The sequence below is a fragment of the Eucyclogobius newberryi genome, unplaced genomic scaffold, assembly GCF_026437365.1.
Source record: "Eucyclogobius newberryi isolate DKJ021-1_F unplaced genomic scaffold, fEucNew1.0.hap1 SCAF_8, whole genome shotgun sequence".
NCBI classification, from domain to species: Eukaryota; Metazoa; Chordata; class Actinopteri; order Gobiiformes; family Gobiidae; genus Eucyclogobius; species Eucyclogobius newberryi.
The window spans coordinates 38,170,295-38,196,248 of record NW_027316500.1 but is presented as its reverse complement, the minus strand read 5'-3'; the positions used below and the strand labels follow the sequence as shown (position 1 = coordinate 38,196,248).

Genomic DNA, 25,954 nt, shown 5'->3' with positions numbered 1-25,954 from the left:
CACCCGGAGAAAAGCAGCCCCATACAACCAAGGTACAGCCCCGTTTCTCTGCTTTCCCCGCTCCACAGACGGGGACTGGTCACAAAACTGGACTCAAATGCGTCTTGATTGGGCTAGAGCAACGCCGGCGTCTGGTATGTGGACTGCCGCTTCTGTCCCAACGTCTTTGTTTTGTTAGTCGTTTCCATTGTTTTGTTTTGTTCCCGCGTCTCTGTGTTGTCTTCTGTCTACATCCCTGTTCCTTAACTTCATCGGACATTACTGCACCGTCCATCACTCATCTCCTCCCTCACTCCTGGACTATCTACTGCCCTAGCCGCCAGCTAACAGCTGGCTTAACACCTGCTGAGGTCCGTCATGGTATCGCGGGGCCTCCCTGCCGTGCAGACAAGGTCTGGGGCAACCAACGCCACTCACTCCACCAGCTTCAACACCCGGTCCACTGCTGCTTTTTCACAACTCTCTGCCCACCAGCTTCTAGTTAACCAGCCTCTAGCCACCGCCAACATACTAACTGGATTACTCTCATCTGCTGCTACGTTCCATCTCCTCCTCGGACTATCACTCCCGCGCCTCCAGGCCACCGCTCCACCAACTTCTCGCCTACTCACCTACACCGCTGCTGACCTTCACCTCCTCAACCATAACCACCGTCTCCCAGCTGCTGCTGCCTCTGCAGCTAGCTCAGCTGGGATCCTTCGCCGGCCCCGCTACATCCACAGGGGCTCTGGTCTCTCCCATAACCAACACTCCAACGACGGCTCACCTATCCCCTCACTCTGGACTAGTTTTCGCCCCCCTGTCACCCCCACCTGCCGCACTGCCAACCTCAGCAACCTCCGCCCCCCCACCCCTGCGCCCCCATCCATCTCCGCGCCCCCATCCATCTCCCTTGCACTGCTGAACTGCCGCTCCCTCGCCAACAAATCACCTGTTATATCTGAACTGCTACTGGACAATAACATTGATCTGCTTCTCCTCTGTGAAACATGGCAACAGCCCCTGGACTTCTATGCTCTCAACCAAGCCACTCCCTCCAACTACACTTACACTGCCAAACCCCGCCTCTCCGGGCGTGGGGGAGGTCTTGCTGTTATTCATAAAAAATCTACATCCATCACTGAACTGAACCTCAACCTTCCATCCATCTCATCATTTGAATACCTCGCCTTCTCCCTCCCCAACTCTATCACCGCTATCCTGATCTATCGTCCCCCAAAGCCCCACCCCTCTTTCCTCACTGAATTGTCTGAACTCCTCACCATCGCATCCTCTCTCTCTGCCCGCCTCCTACTCACTGGTGACTTCAACATCCACATTGACTGCCCCAACGCCCCACTGACATCCGACTTCCTCTCTCTCCTAGACTGCTTCCATCTCACCCAACATATTGACTTCCCCACCCATACCAAAGGCCACACTCTGGACTTAGTCTGTTCCTCTCTCCTACCCATATCTAAGCCCCACCCCCTCCCCTTCCCACTCTCTGATCATCTCTGCATCCTTTTCTCCGCCCCCCTACCCTCGCCCCACAACCCCAAAAAACGCACCATCACCTACCGCAATATCAAGTCAGTCAACCCCCTCACGCTCTCCCAGCTCATATCCTCTGCTTTCCCCCCTGACTCCCCCCCCTCTTCCCCCGACGACTATGCTGTCATGCTCAACACCACCCTCTCCGACTCCCTTGACTCCCTAGCCCCCTGGAAAACCTCCTCCGTCTCATACATCAACCCCGCCCCCTGGTACACCCCTGAACACTGCACCATGAAGCAGACTGGCCGCCAACTCGAACGACTCCTCAAAAGAACCCGCCTCACCGTCCACGCCGAAGCTTTCAAATTACACATCTCCTCCTACCGTGACGCTCTCCAAGCCACCAAATCTGCCCACCTCTCCACCCTCATCAACAGCTCCCACCGGAGCCCTCGCACCCTGTTCTCCACCGTCAACAAGCTGCTCCAGCCACCGGACATCACTCCACCCTCCTCCCCTGACCTCTGCAACTCTTTCCTCCTTGCCTTCAATGACAAAATTTCCAAAATCAACAGCTCCATGACTGCCGTCTCCATTAACTCCATCACCACCCCCACCCCTGCCCCCCCTCCGCTCCCTGACCACCCACCCTTCCCTCCCCTCACCACCTTCTCCTCTGTTAACTCCTCTCATATCATAGACCTCATCACCGCTTCCAAAACCACCACCTGCTCTCTCGACCCCCTCCCAACGAATCTAACCAAGGCCTGCCTCCCTGCTCTCATCCCCCATCTCACCACCCTCTTCAACCAGTCTTTATCCCTCGGCCATGTTCCTTCCATCTACAAACTGGCCTCCATCACCCCCATCCTCAAAAAACCCACCCTAGACTCCGCCAACCTCTCCAACTACCGCCCCATCTCCAACCTGCCGTTCCTCTCAAAAACGCTGGAACGCATCGTCGCCGCCCAACTTCACACCCACCTCCAGTCAAACAACCTCTATGAACCCCTCCAATCTGGCTTCCGCCCACTTCACAGCACTGAAACAGCCCTGGTCAAAGTACTCAACGATCTCCTCACCTCTGCAGACTCCGGGGCCCTCAACATCCTGTTACTACTAGACCTCAGCGCAGCCTTTGACACTATAAACCATTCCATCCTCCTACAAAGGCTGCGCCAACTGGGTGTTGAGGGCTCTGCACTTGACTGGCTCACATCCTACCTTACCAACAGGCAAGAGTTCATTTCCCTCTCCGGTCACTCATCCACCCTCTCCCCAGTAACGCAGGGGGTCCCCCAGGGCTCAGTCCTCGGCCCCCTCCTCTTCATCTGCTACATCTTCCCCCTTGGTCACATCCTCCGCCAACTCAACCTGGACTTTCACTGCTACGCTGACGACACCCAGATATACCTCACCACCAAATCCACCCAAAACCCTCCCCTCAGCCACATCCAAACCTGCATCTCTACAATAAAATCATGGCTCACTCTCAACTTCCTCAAACTGAACAGTGACAAAACAGAGCTCCTCCTCATTGGCACCAAATCCACTCTCAATAAAACTGGTCCCTTCTCACTCAGCATCGACACCTCGACCATCACCCCCTCTACCCTGGTACGCAATCTCGGTGTCATCATGGACCCCACCCTCTCCTTCACTCCCCATGTCAGCCACATCGTCAAGATCTCATACTTCCACCTCCGCCGCATCGCCAAAATCCGACACTGCCTCACCCTCCCCGCTGCTGAATCCCTCATCCATGCCTTCATCTCCTCCCGCCTCGACTACTGCAACTCCCTCCTCACTGGCATCTCCTCCCATTCCCTCCACAGACTCCAAATGGTCCAAAACTCCGCTGCCCGCCTCCTCACCCACACCCGCCTCCTCACCCACACCCGCCTCCTCACCCACACCCGCCTCCTCACCCACACCCGCCTCCTCACCCACCCGGTCCCGTGATCACATCACTCCCGTTCTCCGCTCTCTCCACTGGCTCCCAATCAAGCAGCGCATAAACTTTAAAATACTCCTCCTCACCTTCAAAGCTCTTCACCACCTTGCCCCCCCCTACCTGTCTGACCTCCTCATCCCCCACCGCCCCTCCCGAGCTCTCCGATCCTCCTCCTCTCTCACCCTGGCTGCACCAACATCCCGACTCAAAACTTTTGGCGACAGAGCATTCTCCCGAACAGCACCCCGACTCTGGAACTCTCTCCCCCAACCTGTCCGCCACTCTCCCTCACTCACAACATTCAAATCCCGCCTAAAAACATACCTCTTCACCCAAGCCTATGACCTCCCCTACCCCTAGCCTCCTCTACCCCATTGCCTACTCTTCTACCCCCTGTTACATCCCCATCTTTTTCTCTCTACTTCTTCTGTCTTGTTCATTTTATCTGTATATTAATGTGTTCTGTACGTGTTGTCCCCCCTGTCTGTAAATACCCCCCCCCCCTTTTTTATATGTGTTCAGCGTCTTTGGGTCACTGAAAAGCGCTATATAAATAAAAGTTATTATTATTATTATTATTATTATTATTATTATGTGGAGGACCACATAATGTATGTGGAGGACCACATAATGTATGTGGAGGACCACATCATGTATGTGGAGGACCACATAATGTATGTGGAGGACCACATAATGTGTGTGGAGGACCACATAATGTGGAGGACCACATAATGTGTGTGGAGGACCACATAATGTGTGTGGAGGACCACATAATGTATGTGGAGGACCACATAATGTATGTGGAGGACGTGGAGGACCACATAATGTATGTGGAGGACCAAATAATGTATGTGGAGGACCACATAATGTATGTGGAGGACCACATAATGTGGAGGACCACATAATGTATGTGGAGGACCAAATAATGTATGTGGAAGACCACATAATGTATATGGAGGACCACATAATGTGTGTGGAGGACCATATAATGTATGTGGAGGACCACATAATGTATGTGGAGGACCACATAATGTGTGTGGAGGACCACATAATGTGTGTGGAGGACCACATAATGTATGTGGAGGACCACATAATGTATGTGGAGGACCATATAATGTGGAGGACCACATAATGTATGTGGAGGACCATATAATGTATGTGGAGGACCACATAATGTATGTGGAGGACCATATAATGTGGAGGACCACATAATGTATGTGGAGGACCACATAATGTGTGTGGAGGACCATATAATGTATGTGGAGGACCACATAATGTATGTGGAGGACCACATAATGTATGTGGAGGACCACATAATATATGTGGAGGACCATATAATGTATGTGGAGGACCACATAATGTATGTGGAGGACCATATAATGTGGAGGACCACATAATGTATGTGGAGGACCACATAATGTGGAGGACCACATAATTTGTGTGGAGGACCACATAATGTATGTGGAGGACCACATAATGTGGAGGACCACATAATGTGGAGGACCACATAATGTATGTGGAGGACCACATAATGTGGAGGACCACATAATGTATGTGGAGGACCACATAATGTGGAGGACCACATAATGTATGTGGAGGACCACATAATGTGGAGGACCACATAATGTATGTGGAGCGCCACAAACTCAGTTTTGGAGGGAATTTTATTAGAAAAATATGTCAAGTTTTTTTCACCACACCATGTCAAAGTGCCCATTATTCACAAGGAAATGCTAACTGCTGGAGAACCCAGCAGGCAAACCACTATCAGGTGTTTTGGGGCTGTGCTGTTGCTCAAAAATAATGGACTGAAATTCACAGGGCACTGCAGACTGTTTTTGACTTTGCCATCCCACTCAAATTTAAAACTATGTACTTGGGCCTCAACACTCCTGCCATGGACACAATAAATGGATACCCTTGGAACATACTTTTGGCTGTAGAGAAAAAGGCCATCACAAAGAAATGCTCGACACCAACCACGCCAACGATCAAAGACTTGACTGACATAGTAACAGACATTAGACATTGGACATTCGATCACCTTTGGACCTTTGGACTAAGTGGACTTCTTTGTTGACCATTTTGTGCCGTAACCTTCTTGGATTTCTTTAGATTTTTTCCTATATCCATTACTCCCTCTCTCTGTGTCGAGTTCTTTGTTCCGTTTTGATAAGTTTATATATTTTTTTTACATTAACAGTCAAATCTTAAATCCGCAAAATGACGCAAAATAAAAATAAATAAAAATGTTTTTGATCAAATATAAAATCTAATTTGCCAACATTGAATTTCAGACATGGCAAAATGTTAACAGAAATGTAGTTGGGAGTATATTTTACTCTGAGAATGCAGATATGTTCTTTAGAACACTAACTACAGTTCTGCCGCCGAGCGAGAGCTGACAACTCAAAAGGTTTCATAGAACGATGTTGGAAAGTTGTTGTTGTTGTTGTTGTTGTTTTATGGCGGTTGACATCCGAGTGTTGCATTACCGCCAGACTTTATTCCTCAGACTTTGTCGTAGTCCTAAAAGTTCTTCTCCCCTGATGTTGGAAAGTGTGTCAAATTCTGCTCTAAAAAGTGTAAAGAATGTCTGTGACATGTGTCACATGTCTGTCCTGATCGTTCTAACATTCCATTCCATGTATGTCATTGTCAACGCCTACATTTTCTGTTCTGTCCTCTGATTGGCCGACACTGATCTCTCATGACCTCACACATCGACACTGGGTCCTGAAGGTCACTGTCTACAACCGGGAGACGCCCATGTAACAAAGGCAGGACAAAGCAGCTGGCACCTGACCCCTGACTCCTGACCCCTCCCCCCACTGTGTCTCCTGGAGCTGACATCACTGCAGGTCATGTGACTATGAAAGGATGATTACCTCTAAGTCCCACACCAACAATACAATTTAATTCATTGAAAAATCAAACATCGATAATACAAATCAATCAATTCATATAGAATATCAAAATTGTAACTTATTTCACCTATAAAAATAAAAACAAATAGAATATCCATTTGGCAAATTTCCATTTGCACAAATCCAAATCAACCACAAAACATTTTTAACAATAGAACTAAATGAAAACATATGAAAACAAAAAAACAAAAAAGCAAATACTATAAGTAGTCAGGACTAAACATGGACCGGCCTCTTACTGGTGCCAGAGTCAGGACTAAACATGGACCGGCCTCTTACTGGTGCCAGAGTCAGGACTAAACATGGACTGGCCTCCTGCTGGTGCCAGAGTCAGGACTAAACATGGATCGGCCTCCTGCTGGTGCCAGAGTCAGGATTAAACATGGACCGGCCTCCTGCTGGTGCCAGAGTCAGGACTAAACATGGACCGGCCTCTTACTGGTGCCAGAGTCAGGACTAAACATGGACTGGCCTCCTGCTGGTGCCAGAGTCAGGACTAAACATGGATCGGCCTCCTGCTGGTGTCAGAGTCAGGACTAAACATGGACCGGCCTCCTGCTGGTGCCAGAGTCAGGACTAAACATGGACCGACCTCTTACTGGTGCCAGAGTCAGGACTAAACATGGACCGGCCTCCTGCTGGTGCCAGAGTCAGGACTAAACATGGACCGGCCTCCTGCTGGTGCCAGAGTCAGGACTAAACATGGACCGGCCTCCTGCTGGTGCCAGAGTCAGGACTAAACATGGACCGGCCTCCTGCTGGTGCCAGAGTCAGGTACTTACTCTGGCACCAGCAGGAGGCCGGCCCCTGCCCTGTGGAGACTTACACAAGCAGAGCTGCTTCACATTTCAGGACACGACAAGTTAAAAACACAAACGTTGATACAGCATTATGAATATGACACTTATGTTAGTTGGCGTACGTTCTAGTTGCAATATTTACATTTTAAAAAAGCATAAGAAATCACTTTGAATATTGTTTCAAGAAGAAGTCAAATGTGTGTCTGTAATTCAGAGGCAATATTATGAGATCATTAATGAGATCATCAAGTATTTAAGGCATGAGTTCATCACACATTTTTAGTTCATCTTTCCGGCACAATATTGAAATCAAACTATCTACAAGTCCATATTTCCCCGTCACTGCCCCTGCCGTGTCATTCCGCACATGCATGAGTGTGACTTACAGTGTGCGTCGGGGCACCTGACACCCTGGCAGTCCATAAACACCATATTTGTGCGACATGTCATGCCATACCACAGGAAGCGCTCTGACACACAAGAGTTACGCCACATATCTCTGCAGACATCTCTGCAACAGTGACACGCAGCCCCTCCAGCCCAGCCCCGCCCGGCCTGGCGCCTGTCGCAGAAGGGGCGGGGCCTGGGGGATGTGAGGACAGTAACATGAGCCACTGTCATATTTAGGAGATGGAGGTGTGACGGAGATATAAAGAGGCTCGTGCAGCTTTAGTGGAGCAGAAACAGACCGAGGGAAAGGAAGGGAACTGCAGACGGGAAGAGACAGCGTCCAGTATCCACGACGATCCAGTATCCAAGACGATCCAGTATCCAAGACGATCCAGTATCCAAGACGATCCAGTATCCAAGACGATCCAGTATCCAAGACGATCCAGTATCCAAGACGATCCAGTATCCACGAGGATCCAGTATCCACCACGATCCAGTATCCACGAGGATCCAGTATCCACGAGGATCCAGTATCCACGAGGATCCAGTATCCACCACGATCCAGTATCCAAGACGATCCAGTATCCAAGACGATCCAGTATCCAAGACGATCCAGTATCCACCACGATCCAGTATCCAAGACGATCCAGTATCCAAGACAATCCAGTATCCAAGACGATCCAGTATCCACCACGATCCAGTATCCACGACGATCCAGTATCCACGAGGATCCAGTATCCACGACGATCCAGTATCCAAGACGATCCAGTTTCCACGACGATCCAGTATCCAAGACGATCCAGTTTCCACGACGATCCAGTATCCACGAGGATCCAGTATCCACGACGATCCAGTATCCAAGACGATCCAGTATCCAAGACGATCCAGTATCCACGACGATCCAGTATCCACGACGATCCAGTATCCAAGACGATCCAGTATCCAAGACGATCCAGTATCCACGACGATCCAGTATCCAAGACGATCCAGTTTCCACGAGGATCCAGTATCCACGAGGATCCAGTATCCAAGACGATCCAGTATCCACGACGATCCAGTATCCAAGACGATCCAGTATCCACGAGGATCCAGTATCCACGAGGATCCAGTATCCACGAGGATCCAGTATCCAAGACGATCCAGTATCCACGAGGATCCAGTATCCACGAGGATCCAGTATCCACGACGATCCAGTATCCACGACGATCCAGTATCCACGACGATCCAGTATCCACGACGATCCAGTATCCACGACGATCTAGTATCCACGAGGATCCAGTATCCACGACGATCTAGTATCCACGAGGATCCAGTATCCACGACGATCTAGTATCCACGAGGATCCAGTATCCACGACGATGGGACTGCACAGTGTGAAGGAGCTGGTGAGATCTGAACTGCATCTGAAGTGGATGCACATTGTTGTCATGCTCTTTAGGACACATGTTTAGTCCTGACTAGCTTGAGCTTGAGCTCTTGTTTACACTTTGGATTGTTTTGTCTGACATTCATTATCATTAAGTACATATAACATTTAAATTTGATTTTGATCCTGGTGAAATCTGTTTCTTTGAGCCGTGGCAGCTGAGATCAAACTCGATCAGTTCTGCAAGAGGCTCCTCAGAATTCATGACTTACTGTAAAAGTGTTAAAGGCTAAACCATGTTGAGATTTGTGCTAAATTAAAGTACATTTAAGATTTAGTTCTGTTATTCTCATCAGGTACTGTATAGTACTTTAACTGTGATGTGTTTCAGTTTCTAGCTGTATAGCGTTATACTATAATAATATATATAGTAATACTTCAAAGACAAACATTTTGGGTAAAAATGTATATTATTAGCCATTTAAAATGTGTAATTTCAGTTCCACCAAAGAAGAAACTTATTGCTTACATTAGTAATTATGAGGGACTGAAATCATAAAAAATATGAATATTTGGTGAGCAGTAGTCTGGGAATAGCAAACATTCCAGTGTAAAACAGATTCAATAGTGAAGAGTGAGAGTTTCAATTTAAGAGCTTTCAATTATATCCTTCCAATTTAATCTCAACATTTTTAACATATTAATAGATTTAATAAGACCAACTTAATTTAACATTTATTTTAGCTTCATAATAAACTTGTTAGTGCCAGTGAATGGCGTTGCTGGCAGGATCCTAAAGCTAGATTAAGCTTTATTGCCTTTGGAGACTCGTTAAACGGGACTTTGTTGGTGATTACTGCGAGTGTGAGTGAACGATACCGACAGTGATTCAGTGCTTGGACATTCAGCAGCTGTCAGAGCTGTGTTAATGTGGGAGCAGTTTGCTCCTTAGCAGAGCCCGGTGAGAGGACCAGCCCTCTGCCCGGGATGGTCTGATTCAGCAAGATGTATTCTTTATCCATGTACTGCAGTATTTACAGAGTTTGCCTGTGGAACAAAGGACAGTATATGTTTGATGTCAAAAAATGGTATTCATGAAATTTGACCTGTGGGTGATGTTACTTAGAATACTGTAGCTCGCTGAGGTCAGAGGCTCATCTGAGGCGCTTCTCTTTTCTGTTCTTACATTATCTCTACATTTTCACACTGTAAATTGGATTTGTGTTATTCAAACTTGGCCTCTTTAGTTTTGCTACAGTGCAATACTTTTTGTAAATACAATGTAAGGACACATGAACAGAAGGTGCACTAGAGCCTCAGGGTGTGAAAACATAGCACCACTGCCACCTGGTGGTGAAAAGAATACAACACAGGCCTTACTTTAGGAAATAAATTGAATACATCACATTATATGATATATGATATATATATAAAGGGTAAGATACAGAAAAAACTATACATTTCAAAAGAATCATAATATTCCACATTTACACAAACCATTTAATATATTTATACTCGTTGACCTCTTGAAACTAAAAGTGGTCGTATTGGTCAGACATATTTCAGTGATGTCATGTCCCATTGGAACGTGGTGGTCAGAGTAACTTCCGTCACTCTCTGCTGGCTCAGGTGACCGGGAAGAGGTCAGAGGGCAGGGAGGCGGAGACTTTTCCGGAGGGCGTTTACGAAGCAGCTGTAAATCAAGAGAAGCAGGATGACCTGAAGTCACATGGTCCGCTGGTGGGCGGAGCTCTGTCTGAGGAGAGTGACAGTGGAGGAGAGCAGGAGGAGGTCAGCGTGGACACGCTCAACGTAAGATCTAAAGATGTCTCTGGATGATTCATACAGCAATATTTGTGTTGGTGTGTCTATAAAGTTATATTTGAATACATCCACGTTTTTTAGTCTTATTAATGATATTATTAGCAATATTAAAGGAGACGTGTAATGCCAAATTTACTTTTTCACTCTTTTAACCCTGTTCTAACAATGTTCCTCATCAAAAACACCCCTGAAGTAGAAAGTCCTCTCCCTCTGACGTCAAAAACGCTCTTCTGAATCTCCTTGATAACTGACGTTTTCTCCAGCTGTGACGTAGATAATCTGCTGTTTTTAAATTCAAACATTATTTCAAGGATGAATTAATTAATTTATTTTATTTTTTTCAATCATAAGATGCTCATTCAAGAGCATGTTTAAAGTAGTAACTAAAACATGAAAAAGATCTAAAACGACTTCTATTTTTATTTTTTTTAAAGTGGCAAGGTTATAAAACTTTACATTGAAAAATAATAATAATCACAATTAATTTCAGGGACGTGGGAGTGGGAATAAGGGGCAGGATAAAACAGGAATACCCCAAACATGCAGGAATCAATCTAAAATACAACTTGGAGTCTTCTTAATGAAGAGGAAAGACTATTGTAACGAGGTTAAACGCCCACTTAAGTTGATTTTGCAAACTATGTCCCCTTTAAAGTGAAGACAGCGGCGTCATGTGTCATGTAACATGCTAGTTTAGCCTTTAGCTGTTAGCTACATGCAATGGCTCCGTGACAGAGAGGAGCACAAGCTCAAGTGCCATGTGACCACTCAGACCAATCACAGCGAGAGTTGCTAGAGTGGGTCACAGTGAGCCGAAGATGAAGATTAAAAAGTAGTTTTATTACTTTTACCCCAAGGACATGAAATTGAAAAACTTAAAGAAAACCAACAAAGTAAATGATCGGAATAAAACAACCTGACCTCAGTACAATGTGCTCTCTGCACCGTCCCTGCAGCACCAATGGACCGGCCCCTAGGCACTAGGGCCGACTGGCCACGAGGGCCGACTGGCCACGAGGGCCGACTGGCCACTAGTCGACTGGCGACGGGTTTAAGCTATAATACTCCAGGTCCACGGGCGCAGTGGGCGTAACCTTCTGTGTCTCTGTCCCGTCAGACTGACAAAACTGGCCGGCTCATACTGGAGACCGTGGATGACCTGTTCAACATTCTGCAGTTGAGGAAGAGGAGGAGAGAGAGGAAGGCCCCCAAGAAGCGACCACAGCCGGCCCCCGAAGCTCTGGTCAAAACTCTTACTATTCAGACACAATGTGGTGTCATTCAGTGTGTGGCTTTTTGCATGTCTGTGCCGGACATCGCTCTGTACGTGTACGTGTACGTGTACGTGTACGTGTACTTGTACTTGTACTTGTACTTGTACTTGTACACGGTCTCCACGTGTACTTGATGTGACCGGGGCACACGAGCCTGCAAGTTATTTGTTTGTAGTGTTGGTGCTTTCATGTCATCTCTACACAGAATAATACAATCATGCAATAAGATAATTCAGCATTTATTTTCCTACAAAGCGAAAATTCCATTTTTGCAAAGCACAACAAACTCATGTATTCATGAAGCATGATCCGTGCACCAGCATCAAGACAAATGTAATACATGTAAATGTAGAATGTAATAATTGATCATCATTCAAGTCAATAAAAGCTAAACAAACCAAAGAGATCAATGAATTCAAGCATTTATATTATTATATATTATATATATTATTTATAATTTCATATCAGTGATGAGGTGAACACTAATGTTCTGGAGCAGATTTAAAAGCAGATCCTAATGTGTGTGTTGTGTCCTGCAGCCGGCCTGTGTGGATGAGCTCATGTTTCTGACCGCAGCCCTGGACAACAAGCTGCCTGTGGTGGACAAGTTCCTCTGTGATGGAGGAGACCCCAACGTCACGGACAATGTGAGTTTACACTTTGTACCACACGTTTCTGGAGACTCACGTCACTGATTCTCGAGGATGAAATCGTTCACACACAATTAACAAAACAGTATTATTCCATTATAAGCACACAAATATGAAATGCTAAAATATTGAATTTGACTTCATATGTTTAGGGAAAAGTGTGAACTCTTTTGAACGATTACATAGTTTAATAAGTGTCAGCCACTAGAGGGTGCCAAAGCACAGTACGTTTCATAGTGCAACTTTAATTTGTCATTTTCATTTGTATTGTTTTAAGGTAATATACAATGATGAACAGTTTATGAAAAATCTTTGTCACATTTGGTTTCTCTCTTAGTTCCAAAGAAGCGCTCTGCACAAAGCCTCCTTCAAAGGTCACACAGAGGTCATGAAGAGGCTGCTGGACGCGGGGGCCGCCCTGGAGAGGACGGACAAGGTACCACTGTCTGCCTACGCAAAGCAGCCATGTTTCTTTATAGTTTACGACCCATTGTGGCCACAAGTCGGCGGCAAATATAAGTGAATGCATTGGAAGTGCTTGACTGAAGCAGGAAGCGTTTGGCACTGTAATGTTTGACATACAAACTTAAAGCTCCGCTGTATGAAATATCAGTCCATAAACAGACTCTTGTCCTCTGACCATGTGACTGTGTTTGTGGGCTCAGCTGGAGGCCACGGCGGTGCACTGGGCCTGCAGAGGAGGCAGCCTGCCCGCTCTGCAGCTCCTCCTGGACCAGGGAGCCAAGTTCACCTGCAGAGACACGGTACCACCTCACTGTACACGCCCATTTACGGCCTTTATGGAACAATCATCTCAGTGTTGTTGTTACTTTAAACTAGTCAGGAAGATTCTAGATGTATATGTATTTACTTTTGTCGGGGACTGGTGTAATCCCTCCAGAAGTGGGCCATGGTAGAAGGTTCTGGCCGTAGGCTTCATCAAGCAGGACAGTGCAGAGTGAAATGGGGATGAGAGAGAAGGAATGGCAGCAAACTGTAGAACGCCAGATTCAAACTCACGGTGCTGCAGGAAGTCATTTTCAATCTGAAGGTACTGTTATGTGAAGCTAGAATTGATGTTGCCACTAGATAATCCTATCCAAAGGGAGGCTGGAGCTTCTTCCTCCTCATGGTTGTTCCTGTGGCGTCCGTTTGCCTCACAAAGAGGGCTGAAGGTCATTTAAACTTATGTCCTTAACAACTGCTCCTGAAAATAACTTCCAGGCAGAAGTCGCCCGTGTCCCGATGCTGTAGTAAAGGTTCAGTTTAGAGTTAGAGGGGTTAAATGCTGTTTGTCTCTAACAATGTAGGTGTTCTATGAAAGGTTGAGATGAAAGAACATTCATTTAGCAGCAGAACCAAGGAACTTTTGCAATGGAGCGCCCCCTGCAGCTCCTGTCGATGGAGCGCCCCCTGCAGCTCCTGTCGATGCAGCACCCCCTGCAGCTCCTGTCGATGGAGCGCCCCCTGCAGCTCCTGTCGATGGAGCGCCCCCTGCAGCTCCTGTCGATGCAGCACCCCCTGCAGCTCCTGTCGATGGAGCGCCCCCTGCAGCTCCTGTCAGAGAACAGATTTCTGCTTTAAGAGAGATTCTCACTTGAGATATTTTGATGATGATCCACTTTTCATGACTTCACATGTATAATGCACATTATCCATGTATGTCACAGAATGTTTTCTCGATGTGTGCAGCTGCAGAGCACGCCTCTGCACGTGGCGGTCAGGACCGGACACAGCGAGTGTGCCGAGCATCTCATCCACTGTGGGGCCGACGTCAACGCCAGAGACAGGGTCAGAACCACCTCAATTCAGAATATGACATTGAATTTGAGCTGTTTGGGCAGATTAAGCTTACTTGATAGAGTCTCTGACATGTTTCTTCTGTTTAAATATGTCACTTCTCATATCAAGCTTAATTATTTGCCAATGTTATTAGAAAAGTGCCTTTGAAATGCTAAATATTGTCGACTCCATTGGCATTTTTGTTCTTCTTTCAGGCTTGTTTATTTTTGACCTGGGTCATATATTCTTAAATAAACCAACATTTGTCCAACTACTTAAATCAAGATACATGTTCTGACTTGAGGTTGTTGTTGGCTGACCCGACCTGTGTGACTCTGCACAGGACGGAGACACGCCCATGCACGACGCTGTGAGGATCAACAGGTTCAAACTGATCAAGCTGCTCATGATGTACGGAGCCAGCCTGAACACCAAAAATAGTGTAAGTGTTCAAATACTCATGCTATTGGTTCATTCCTGCCGGACACGTGTCCAGTGCCACCAGCCGCCATCTTGGTTCAGTTCTCTGATACAAACGAAAGTAAAGTCCAAAGAAAATCTGCATAAACTGCTCAAACATCTGAAAAGTCATACTCTTTACTGTCAGCTGTGATCCTATCATTAATACAACAACAAATGACATCGTACAAAAGTACTAATTGTACCATCCGCACCTCCTCCATCACCTCCTCCATCACCGTGTGGTACGCTGGAGCCACAGCCAGGGACAAACAGAGACTACAGCGCCCTCTGCTGAGAAGGCTGAGGCTTCGGTTCATCTGGACCAGAAGCTCCCGCCACAAGAACAGTTTCTTTCCCTCTGTCGTTGAACACTTCTTAAACACTGTCACTTTAACTATATTTGAATCACTCACTGCACTGTTCACTTTCTGCACTACATCTGTAACTTCAACTGTAAATACGATAAACCTCACGAGGATGTTCTGAGAAGGATACATACTCTTGGCCTGCAAGGAAAGCTCTGTGTGGGAGAAAAACGAGCTGCTCTTTCAGCCACTTACATCAGGTCAACAATGTCCGTTAAGACTCAGTTCTGACTTGAATTATAAGTGTGATAAAGCTGAGTTTGTCACAGTGTTTTGTCCAGATGGAAACTAATCAGAGACCAATCAGAGCACTCGTTTGACAAAGACATCCGCCGCTGCATCCACATGTAGGATCTTCTGCTGTGGGACAGAACTGTGTCCTTGGAGGGCCGATGATGCTCTTCAGATTAAACACACACTGGTGTCAGCTCAAAAGTCATTCACAGCCGTATTTCTGTTTCTTTGTTCAAGTACATTGCAAAATATATTGTAGAAACATGGAAAAGAACATATAATAAAACATTACTTTCCCTATAAATATGAACAGTACAAAAGTTTATTAAACTCTTGTGCTGGGTAAGCCCTATGTGTGTGTAGTTTACATCAGTTATACTTTGCTTTGGAGGAAGTTACCTTTTCCTGTGCCCTGCAGGACGGAAAAACTCCCCTGGAGACGCTTTACTCGTGGCAGAACGGAGCCAAGAACCTCTTATGCAACGAGGAGAAACCCGCCTGGTGAGACCTGAACCAGGACCTGAGCCGGAGGAGCCTGTGTGGGCCTGTGGGGGCCTGTGGGGGCCCTAAACCCTAAACCACGTCTTTCCGTTCTGTTGTGCTCACGAGGGCCCCTCGTTTGGATAACTGACTTTAACATTTTAACAAGACCATTCTTTTGTTTTTTATAGGTTACTGAAAGAGAAACGAGGCAAAACGGTTTCAACAAAAGTGATTGATCTGTAGATTCTTTGACGATTTGTGAACAAATACATTCTAAATTCCAGAATGTAGGCGACTGGAGGCAGACGTGGAACATACTGTGATTTCAAATAGAGAAACAGCGATTAAACTCTACATTTTATAACACTGTAATGCAGAGGAAACACTCAGATACATGTGAGCCTGCTTCAAACACATTTACTCTTACTTTATGTTACTTATTTATTTAAGAAGAAATGATGATGCTAGAAATGATGCTAGAAATCCAGATTGTTTGACTGGACACATCCTACAGGACTGTTGACCCCATGAACGTGTGAACATGAAGGATCTGCAGTGTCAGGGCCTTTTCCTCTATTACAACTCCAAACACCAGTTTAAAAGGACACATATTACACAAAATAGACTTTTAACCATGTTATAAGATCATTCTCTCATCCAAAATGTAGTTGGAATTGCATTTAGCTTCATTCATGTGTTTGATTGATCCTGTTTGGAAAGTCCTCTCCCTCTGAGCCTCAGAAAACAGGTTTTTAAGGCCATAAATCATCTCTGTGGCTACATTAGCGTGTCAGGACAAGCTAGCTTTAGTTATCTCACATATGTAATTCCCTCTGCTGTCAGTAGATGGAGCTTGTGTGTCGTGTGTGCTTTTTCTTAACTTCTAAAACATTAGACGCCATAAGATACTCAAGAGCATGTTTGAAGGTCAATAACAAAACAAATGTATTATATGTGTCCTTTAATCATTTAATGGAAAGAAAACATAAAGAGTTAAATCAATATTTAGATGTTGTACAATGCATAAGGAAGTAGAACAGTTAAAGGATGAATTCTCTGTATTTGCTGAAATCTTATCCCAAAAAGGACCAGAACAGACTCATTTAATGTTCACAGTTTATGACGTTAGAAAACCACAGATTCATCTTAAGTTCTGGCACATGTTGCTAGACAATAATCATTGTTTTATTTATTTCTTTGAAGCTGAGTTTAGACTGCGATGTTGCTTTCCACATGTCAGATGCTCACACAAGTGGATTCAGAGTGTTTTTTTCGTGGATTATAATTTATTTTGTAATAATTGAATCAAAGCTGTTTTGAGGGATATGCAGTGTGTTTTATTACAAGTGCATTTGATTGGATTGGTTTTAACTGTATTGGTCTCATGTGCATGGAAATGAAAGAAAGGCAGAGCATGTTATTTTTAGATCGAACGTATCTCTTAAAACTAAAACTTAAATGTAAGTTTATAGGAGGTGGAGATAGATTCATTGTTTTATTTTTATTTATTTTCAAAACTTTCGGGAAAATAAGATGTATTTTACAGAAAGTATCAGAGAGTCACTCAAGAGTCGATTCAAAATAAAATGATCCATTTGTTTTCCACATTGGAGTTGCTATGGATATGGAGTTATTCATAGAGGATGATATGAAACTGGCAAATAAACAGTGGCAACATGTGTGAAAATGAAATCACTTGATATTCCAGACACTGAGAATAGAAGTCACAGAAAAATGGTGTAGATTTCATGTTAAGAACCTTCTCCAGTCCAAACGAACTGTCCTCAGAGTTCAGGAGTGACCAAAGGTTCAAACAAAGTCATTTAAGTCACAAGTGTTTCTGTTTTTAGGGCCTCAGCCTCTGATTATAATCTGTCATCTAATCGTAAAGCAGCGATAAAAAGAGAAGAAGCTGATGATTTGTTGGTTTAGAGCATGTTTAAATTGGTTGAGACTTCAGTGGAATATTTCTACTTGTATTGTTTAGTGATTATAGTAATACATTAATTGTTTAAATAAATAACATTTAAACCAGTTTTCATGACTCGTCATTTTCACATGTTACATTATATTTTTAGTACAATACATTTCTAAAAAACTGAATTAACTTGCATTAAAACAATAAATCAACACACTGAGGATGGCAAAATGTTACAGCAAAAAAAATAAAGACAAAACAAAAAAAGTACTTGGCCAGTTCCCTCAAAACTGTAATGAGTTATAGTAATAGTAATAGTATAGTTACCCGTTACTTCTCCCCAAAAGTAATTGAGTTAGTAACTGAATGGTTGACTGGTAAAAACAGGAGCGTGAGGTGACTTTTATGGATGGGCAAACGGACGTGGGGTGTTCATCAAAATTGTGGAAAACATTTACACAAAAGTGAGAAAAAAAAAATACGGGTGAGTTGAGTCTCACGAGAAGGGCCACACCTGTCCTGCTGAGGTAAACTCCCACACCTGTCCTGCCGAGGTAAACTCCCACACTTGTCCTGCTGAGGTAAACTCCCACACCTGTCCTGCCGAGGTAAACTCCCACACCTGTCCTGCTGAGGTAAACTCCCACACCTGTCCTGCTGAGGTAAACTCCCACACCTGTCCTGCCGAGGTAAACTCCCACACCTGTCCTGCTGAGGTAAACTCCCACACCTGTCCTGCTGAGGTAAACTCCCACACCTGTCCTGCAGAGGTAAACTCCCACACCTGTCCTGCCGAGGTAAACTCCCACACCTGTCCTGCCGAGGTAAACTCCCACACCTGTCCTGCTGAGGTAAACTCCCACACCTGTCCTGCTGAGGTAAACTCCCACACCTGTCCTGCTGAGGTAAACTCCCACACCTGTCCTGCTGAGGTAAACTCCCACACCTGTCCTGCCGAGGTAAACTCCCACACTTGTCCTGCTGAGGTAAACTCCCACACCTGTCCTGCCGAGGTAAACTCCCACACCTGTCCTGCTGAGGTAAACTCCCACACTTGTCCTGCCGAGGTAAACTCCCACACCTGTCCTGCCGAGGTAAACTCCCACACCTGTCCTGCCGAGGTAAACTCCCACACTTGTCCTGCCGAGGTAAACTCCCACACTTGTCCTGCTGAGGTAAACTCCCACACCTGTCCTGCCGAGGTAAACTCCCACACCTGTCCTGCCGAGGTAAACTCCCACACTTGTCCTGCTGAGGTAAACTCCCACACCTGTCCTGCCGAGGTAAACTCCCACACCTGTCCTGCTGAGGTAAACTCCCACACTTGTCCTGCCGAGGTAAACTCCCACACCTGTCCTGCCGAGGTAAACTCCCACACCTGTCCTGCTGAGGTAAACTCCCACACCTGTCCTGCTGAGGTAAACTCCCACACCTGTCCTGCCGAGGTAAACTCCCACACCTGTCCTGCCGAGGTAAACTCCCACACCTGTCAAAACAACTGACTGGAGTCAATAACCTCACTTCACTGATCAATTACACAAACTAGAGCTCTAAGTTACTAAATGACTGGCCGTGTTTCTAACTAACGTCTAATCATTAGAAATGTGAACAGAGCCTGAGCTACAAACAAAGACTTGTCTCTAAAAGTCAGTTTGTTGGAACTTGCTGCTGTTGCTTCTCTTCTCCTCTGCACATGCTCAGTGAGGTACAAGCTTTCTTCAGGTGGTTAGAGTTTGTCCTCAGAGCACATGTGCAGAGCTCTAACACAAGCTGTTTCTCACTCTGGTTCTAAAAGCTCATGTCAGAGGGCGGAGCATGAACGGGCCTCTGAACACGCCCACAGACTGAGCAGCTGCAGGAGAAGAAGAACCAAGCTTCCTGCAGTACTGCTCAGCGGCCTGCAGAGGCCACTCAGCCAAACTTCAGCAGCAGCAGTGAGAGGAACAATATTTCGAAACAATTTAAATATAGTTGTGACACTTCGTAATTGTAGATTTTATTGGCCAATCACTGCTTGCCTTGTTTGCCCTGACCACAAAACACTGGGTGAAAGTAACTAGTTATCAGGTAACCCCCGAAAAACTGCCTGAACAGACTCTCCCGTCTGAGACACTGTGCAGAAGAACTGACCCCCGTCTTCACAGACGTTTGTAACACCTCCTGGAGTCATGCCATGTCCCAGCTTCAAGTCGTCCATCATTGTCCCTGTTCCCAAGAAGCCCCGGACCACTGGACTTAATGACTACAGACCTGTGACATTGACGTCTGTCATGAAGTTATTTGAGCGCCTGGTCCTCCCCCACCTCAAGTCCTCCACCATCCTCCTGCTCTGCTGCAGGACAAGCTCTCCCAGCTCAACGTACCTGACTCTCCCTGCAGGGGGAGCGCTGACTCCACCGCAGCAGTAACAACCTGGAGTTCAACGCCCAGAAGACAGTGGAGATGATCGTGGACTTCAGGAGTCACACATTATTATTCGTGGTTTTATGAATCTGAATCTTTTTCTACACTATGAAAGTGCAGTGAAACATACAAAAAAGATTATTTCTGCCATTGTCTCTTAAATACATGGCTGCGTCTGAATGTCCACACTATTTCGTACAGAGGGCACTATTTAGGGCTCATGCCGAATGTCCAGCAGGGGAAAAACAAGTGCACTCAAAATTTCCAATAATGCACCTTGAAACGCAGTGTGGGGGGGGGGGGGGGTGAGCACAACAGAACGGAAAGACGAAACCCACGTTCAGGTTCAAGTCCGGATTCGAATCCAGAGGTTTAGGTTCAGGTCCGGACCTAATGAGTCCGGACCTAAACACATGCCATATTTGTATAATGTTATAACAGCATAACACAAGACACTTGGCTAAATTAAGTTGAAGACACATGAACAAGGACGACTATCAAACACAAGGCTTAACTGCAGACTGAAATAAACTCAATTTATCTGGTTTATTCACTGTTTATTAACAGAAGTTACAACTTACAAATCACGAGCTACGAGCTACGAGCTAACACACGTTCATGTGTTTTACTAGAGGAACAACTTCTGAACAAGAGCATGTTGAGTATTGGGGCAGCTGTTTCAGCTGATACTATGTGTGTAAGTGTGTTACTGGTTTGACTGGGCTGTTCCCACACCTGAAGTTTAATGCTTTAGATACATTTACTCTCAAATTTAGCAGATCCATTGGCATCAAAGTCATGTAAAAACCTTCAAAAACTAGCATAACAGTCAACTAGAACCACTATAAATCAATCAACTTAGCAGTATCAAAAATAAAATATGAAAATATTTTACACAATACATCATATTAACAGCATTAAACACAAGACCATATTTAACAACTGTAGAATACAAATACTATTACAAAATATAAGCTCCAATGAATGAATCCAGCAATTAAACATTACTTTGACTTAGTATTTACTTAGATGTATAAATATGTATATTGCACATTAACCCACCTAAATAAATGCTACATCACAACATAACAGTTATTTTATTCATATTGTAGCGTCTCTAGTCTCTAGTGCGCGTGGTCTCTGGGGCGGAGCTAAGTGGTTTTTGATGTTCCTGTTCCATCACCATGGTTACGGCCAACAGTAACCAACTCTGTTCAAGAAATAAAGTGACAACTTGTGAGCACTAAACCAGCATCACTGACCTGAGCGAGAAGTTACAATATTTACACCCAAACCAAAGCACAACCCGCTCCTTTAACGTCTTAAACTAACTCACGGAGCGGCACAAGCGGCGACGCACCCGGCGGCTTCAAACGATTCAAATTAAGCCAGCGATCTTCCCGAAGGTTCGGTCTCTCGCGTCTTTAAACTCATTGCGCCGGCTTCAACTTCTGCCGCGCGGAAGACGCGTGCGTCGCTGATGCTCCGGGCCATTGACAGCGATGTCAGAGTTTACGTCTTTTCTAGCGCGAATTTCGCGATCCATGGAAGGTTTAGGATGGTTTAGATTCTAGAATGTAAAGGATATAGAATGTGAGTGGAAGATTTTGAATGAGTCCAGAACCGCATCACCGGGGTTTCGGTTTTTTTGGACCTGAACTGAAACGTTTTTACAAGTCCGGATCCGGTCCGTCGTCACGGTACACATCCCTACGCGTGCCTGTGGTTATGACTCGGTCTTGTAGCCACCCCCCGTCAGTTTGGAGATTCGTGGAAAGGAGATAGTCTGCAATGTAGCTAAACACTGCGGGAATCAATCAAAAAAACACTCTGGGTACATATATGAAGCACAAATAGCAATGTAAGAAGGTTAAAAGCTCTGAAAAGTCGATTTTGCATGTTATGGGACCTTTAAATAAAGTTAAATGAACCGTTAAACTGCAAAGTTGCTAGTGTTAGCTGCTTACCTTAGCTTGATATCACATTACAGGCATCACAAGCATTAGTCCATAAATATGTGCGTGTCAAGACGGATTTTAACAATATTTATTACAGAAACTCAGACGCCAGAGTCACGTGAGGAGAAACTAGTGAGCTGAGTGTCCGAATGGCTTCTGTGATTGAGTGGACTGTGTAGTTTGTTAAATAGTGCAGGACTATGAAGTGAATGAGGGGTCAGGGGACGAGTGTGGACATTTGGACACAAGGTACTTACTGCAATGTCACAACTTTGGCCAGGCTCTAGTTGTTTCTCCATTGGTCAATCCCCTTCAGTGCCACTCCAGCCAATCAGAGAGCAGACTCTGCCACCCTCTCCTGCTCTGCACTAATTACTCATCACATTCACTTGCCCCGCCCATGGGCCTGCCCCGCCTCAGTATATGTATTTCCCTCTGTTCCCTACCAGATTGTCTCGTGTGTTACCGTAGCTCCCAGCACCTGTCATCTGTCACCTGATCCTGATCCTGATCCTGATCCTGATCCTGCCTGTTTCTGTTTTGACGCTAGTGATGGCCAAATGAAGCCCCATGAACCATTTGAGGCTTTAGCCAATTGTATCGATACACGAGTCGATGCCTTGCAAGGTGTTTCATTTGCTCAACTGTGCCATCTTGTGGTCAAAAAAATGTAATGCATGTAAGATAGTACAGAACACATTTTATTGAGAAAATAACACAAAATATGAATGATCTTCCCTTTAATTTGCATTTATCCCATTTATTAACAACAGAAGACACTACTATAATAAGACCAGTTCAGACCTCGAACTCATATTCTGCTTTATTTAAATTGAGAAATTTTAACGTTAAACCATATCCAAACCAAACAAATGATTAATTTTAATCAGGCACTGCCACGGAGTATGAGGTCATTCATTTGCGCTTGTTCTCCTCCTTCAGACGGTGCTTCAGATAATCCTGATGGTACTTTAATTTAAAGTCTGTATCTGAACTTGACTCATTGATCACTGTTGTAGAATGAGTGTCTACTATGTAAAAACCCCTAGAATAGGAGGGGATCATTACACATTGATATAATTGGAGCGCGTGAGTAAAGCAACGCGCTAAATGAAGCCATGACGTCATCTCCACAAAACGGGACTTCTTGGTCACATGACTCGAGTTACTCTTAAGTTGGATGTAATAAATACCTTGATGAACATTTATTCTAGAATGTAATATTCAGCCTTTCAGATATAAAATAATAAAGAAGTATTTCCTATTTGAATCATCTTGTGTAAATGTAAAGAAGCATTAGGAATGTAAACACCTTCTTAGTTATTAATGTACAGATACTTTATGTTTTACACAAGGAGCTTGTGCTGTTATCTTAGCTGCTGATTATATCTATAATCAGCAGCTAATGTATAGCTGTGTTTATGGTTTATAGTGTATCCAGAAACATTCCATTTATATGTGATTTTATAATGTATGTACAAAAGTGGTGGTGAGGGGACATGGTGCTTGTGGGGGACACGGTGGGACACATGGTGGGACTGGGCTATTCATTTTTATTTAAAAACAAGATTTTTTCTACTGTGCTCGGCTTGAGACGACTTCTTTTCTTACTTACAACTTCACCAGCCTTGGAAAAAACCCTCTCACAGGTACCGAGGAGGCTGGAATGCACAAAAACCAGTGTGCCATCTCATAAAGATTCGGATATAAGTGTTTTTGGGTTTTCCAGTAGAGGAGTGGATCTTCAGTTCGGCTTATGTTCATTTCAGAGAGGCATCTGTCGACCTCTATGATGGCATCTGCAGAGGCACTAGAGCCGCGCCTCCTCTGGTCGACTGTGGAGTCCAACAGGGACCATAATTCACCTAAAAGATTGAAATGCAAATTAGAAATCAATTGGCAAAGCCTTTTAGAATAAAAACAAAGGGAAAAAAACGTGTGTAAAATGTATACTGCAAACAGGGGCTTCGGGTGGATCTGGTGGTCCTGCTGGTTGGGCTGTTTTACTGCCTATTAGGCACGCACATTCAGATTTGAGTCGTTTTGTGGCTTCTTTGGCCTTGTTTGGGCTGATGAAGCCTAAGGTTTTAAATCGTGGGTCCAATAATGTGGACAGAGTTACATTTTGAGTAACAGTTTCTCTCAAACGCTGCATCAAATTGTCTGAGGGCTGCTGTGCTGCACCATTCTGCAAATGTGAGGAGCGTGTTGATACAGAATGGTGCAGCATCTTCATTAGAGGAATCACCTTAGAGATGGACACTCTTTTTTCCACAATATTGCACATGCAATCATGTTTGCTGCTGCATCAGTTACTATACATTTGACTTTGTTGTTGATCTGCCATTCATTTATTTGTTTGGACATCGCTTGGGCCAGATTGTCTGCAGTGTGACTCCCGGGACATTGTTCCACTCTGAGCAACACTGTGCCCAGGTTGTCCTCCTCATCTATGAAGTGGCATGTGATGGCGAGGTCGGCCTCCATGTTGAGTGAGGTCCACATGTTGAGTGAGGTCCAAATGTTGAGTGAGGTCCACATGTGGAGTGAGGTCCACATGTTGAGTGAGGTCCAAATGTTGAGTGAGGTCCACATGTGGAGTGAGGTCCACATGTGGAGTGAGGTCCGCATGTGGAGTGAGGTCCACATGTGGAGTGAGGTCCAAATGTTGAGTGAGGTCCACATGTGGAGTGAGGTCCACATGTGGAGTGAGGTCCGCATGTGGAGTGAGGTCCACATGTGGAGTGAGGTCCACTTGTTGAGTGAGGTCCACATGTGGAGTGAGGTCCACATGTTGAGTGAGGTCCACATGTTGATTGAGGTCCACATGTGGAGTGAGGTCCACATGTGGAGTGAGGTCCACATGTTGAGTGAGGTCCACTTGTTGAGTGAGGTCCACATGTTGAGTGAGGTCCACATGTGGAGTCAGGTCCACATGTTGAGTGAGGTCCACATGTTGATTGAGGTCCACATGTGGAGTGAGGTCCACATGTGGAGTGAGGTCCACATGTGGAGTGAGGTCCACATGTGGAGTGAGGTCCACATGTTGAGTGAGGTCCACATGTTGAGTGAGGTCCACATGTGGATTGAGGTCCACATGTGGAGTGAGGTCCACATGTTGATTGAGGTCCACATGTTGAGTGAGGTCCACATGTGGAGTGAGGTCCACATGTGGAGTGAGGTCCACATGTGGAGTGAAGTCCACATGTTGAGTGAGGTCCACATGTGGAGTGAGGTCCACATGTGGAGTGAGGTCCACATGTTGAGTGAGGTCCACATGTTGAGTGAGGTCCACATGTTGAGTGAGGTCCACATGTTGAGTGAGGTCCACTTGTTGAGTGAGGTCCACATGTTGAGTGAGGTCCAAATGTTGAGTGAGGTCCACATGTTGATTGAGGTCCACATGTTGAGTGAAGTCCACATGTTGAGTGAGGTCCACATGTGGAGTGAGGTCCACATGTTGAGTGAGGTCCACATGTGGAGTGAGGTCCACATGTTGAGTGAGGTCCACATGTGGAGTGAGGTCCACATGTGGAGTGAGGTCCACATGTTGAGTGAGGTCCACATGTGGAGTGAGGTCCACATGTTGATTGAGGTCCACATGTGGAGTGAGGTCCACATGTGGAGTGAAGTCCACATGTTGAGTGAGGTCCACATGTTGAGTGAGGTCCACATGTGGAGTGAGGTC

The 25,954-nt window shown here is 45.4% G+C and overlaps 1 protein-coding gene across 1 annotated transcript; it reads left to right on the top strand.

The window, feature by feature from the left end:
• The first annotated feature begins 8,686 nt into the window (after window positions 1-8,686).
• Window positions 8,687-17,968, top strand: ankrd1a (ankyrin repeat domain 1a (cardiac muscle)). Its single transcript, XM_072436844.1, has 9 exons — window positions 8,687-8,932; window positions 10,543-10,725; window positions 11,855-11,980; window positions 12,551-12,658; window positions 12,999-13,097; window positions 13,327-13,425; window positions 14,354-14,452; window positions 14,787-14,885; window positions 15,923-17,968. The coding sequence occupies exons 1-9, from the start codon at window positions 8,906-8,908 to the stop codon at window positions 16,007-16,009; spliced, it is 927 nt and encodes a 308-aa protein (XP_072292945.1). The 5' UTR covers window positions 8,687-8,905; the 3' UTR covers window positions 16,010-17,968.
• The last annotated feature ends 7,986 nt before the right edge of the window (window positions 17,969-25,954 follow it).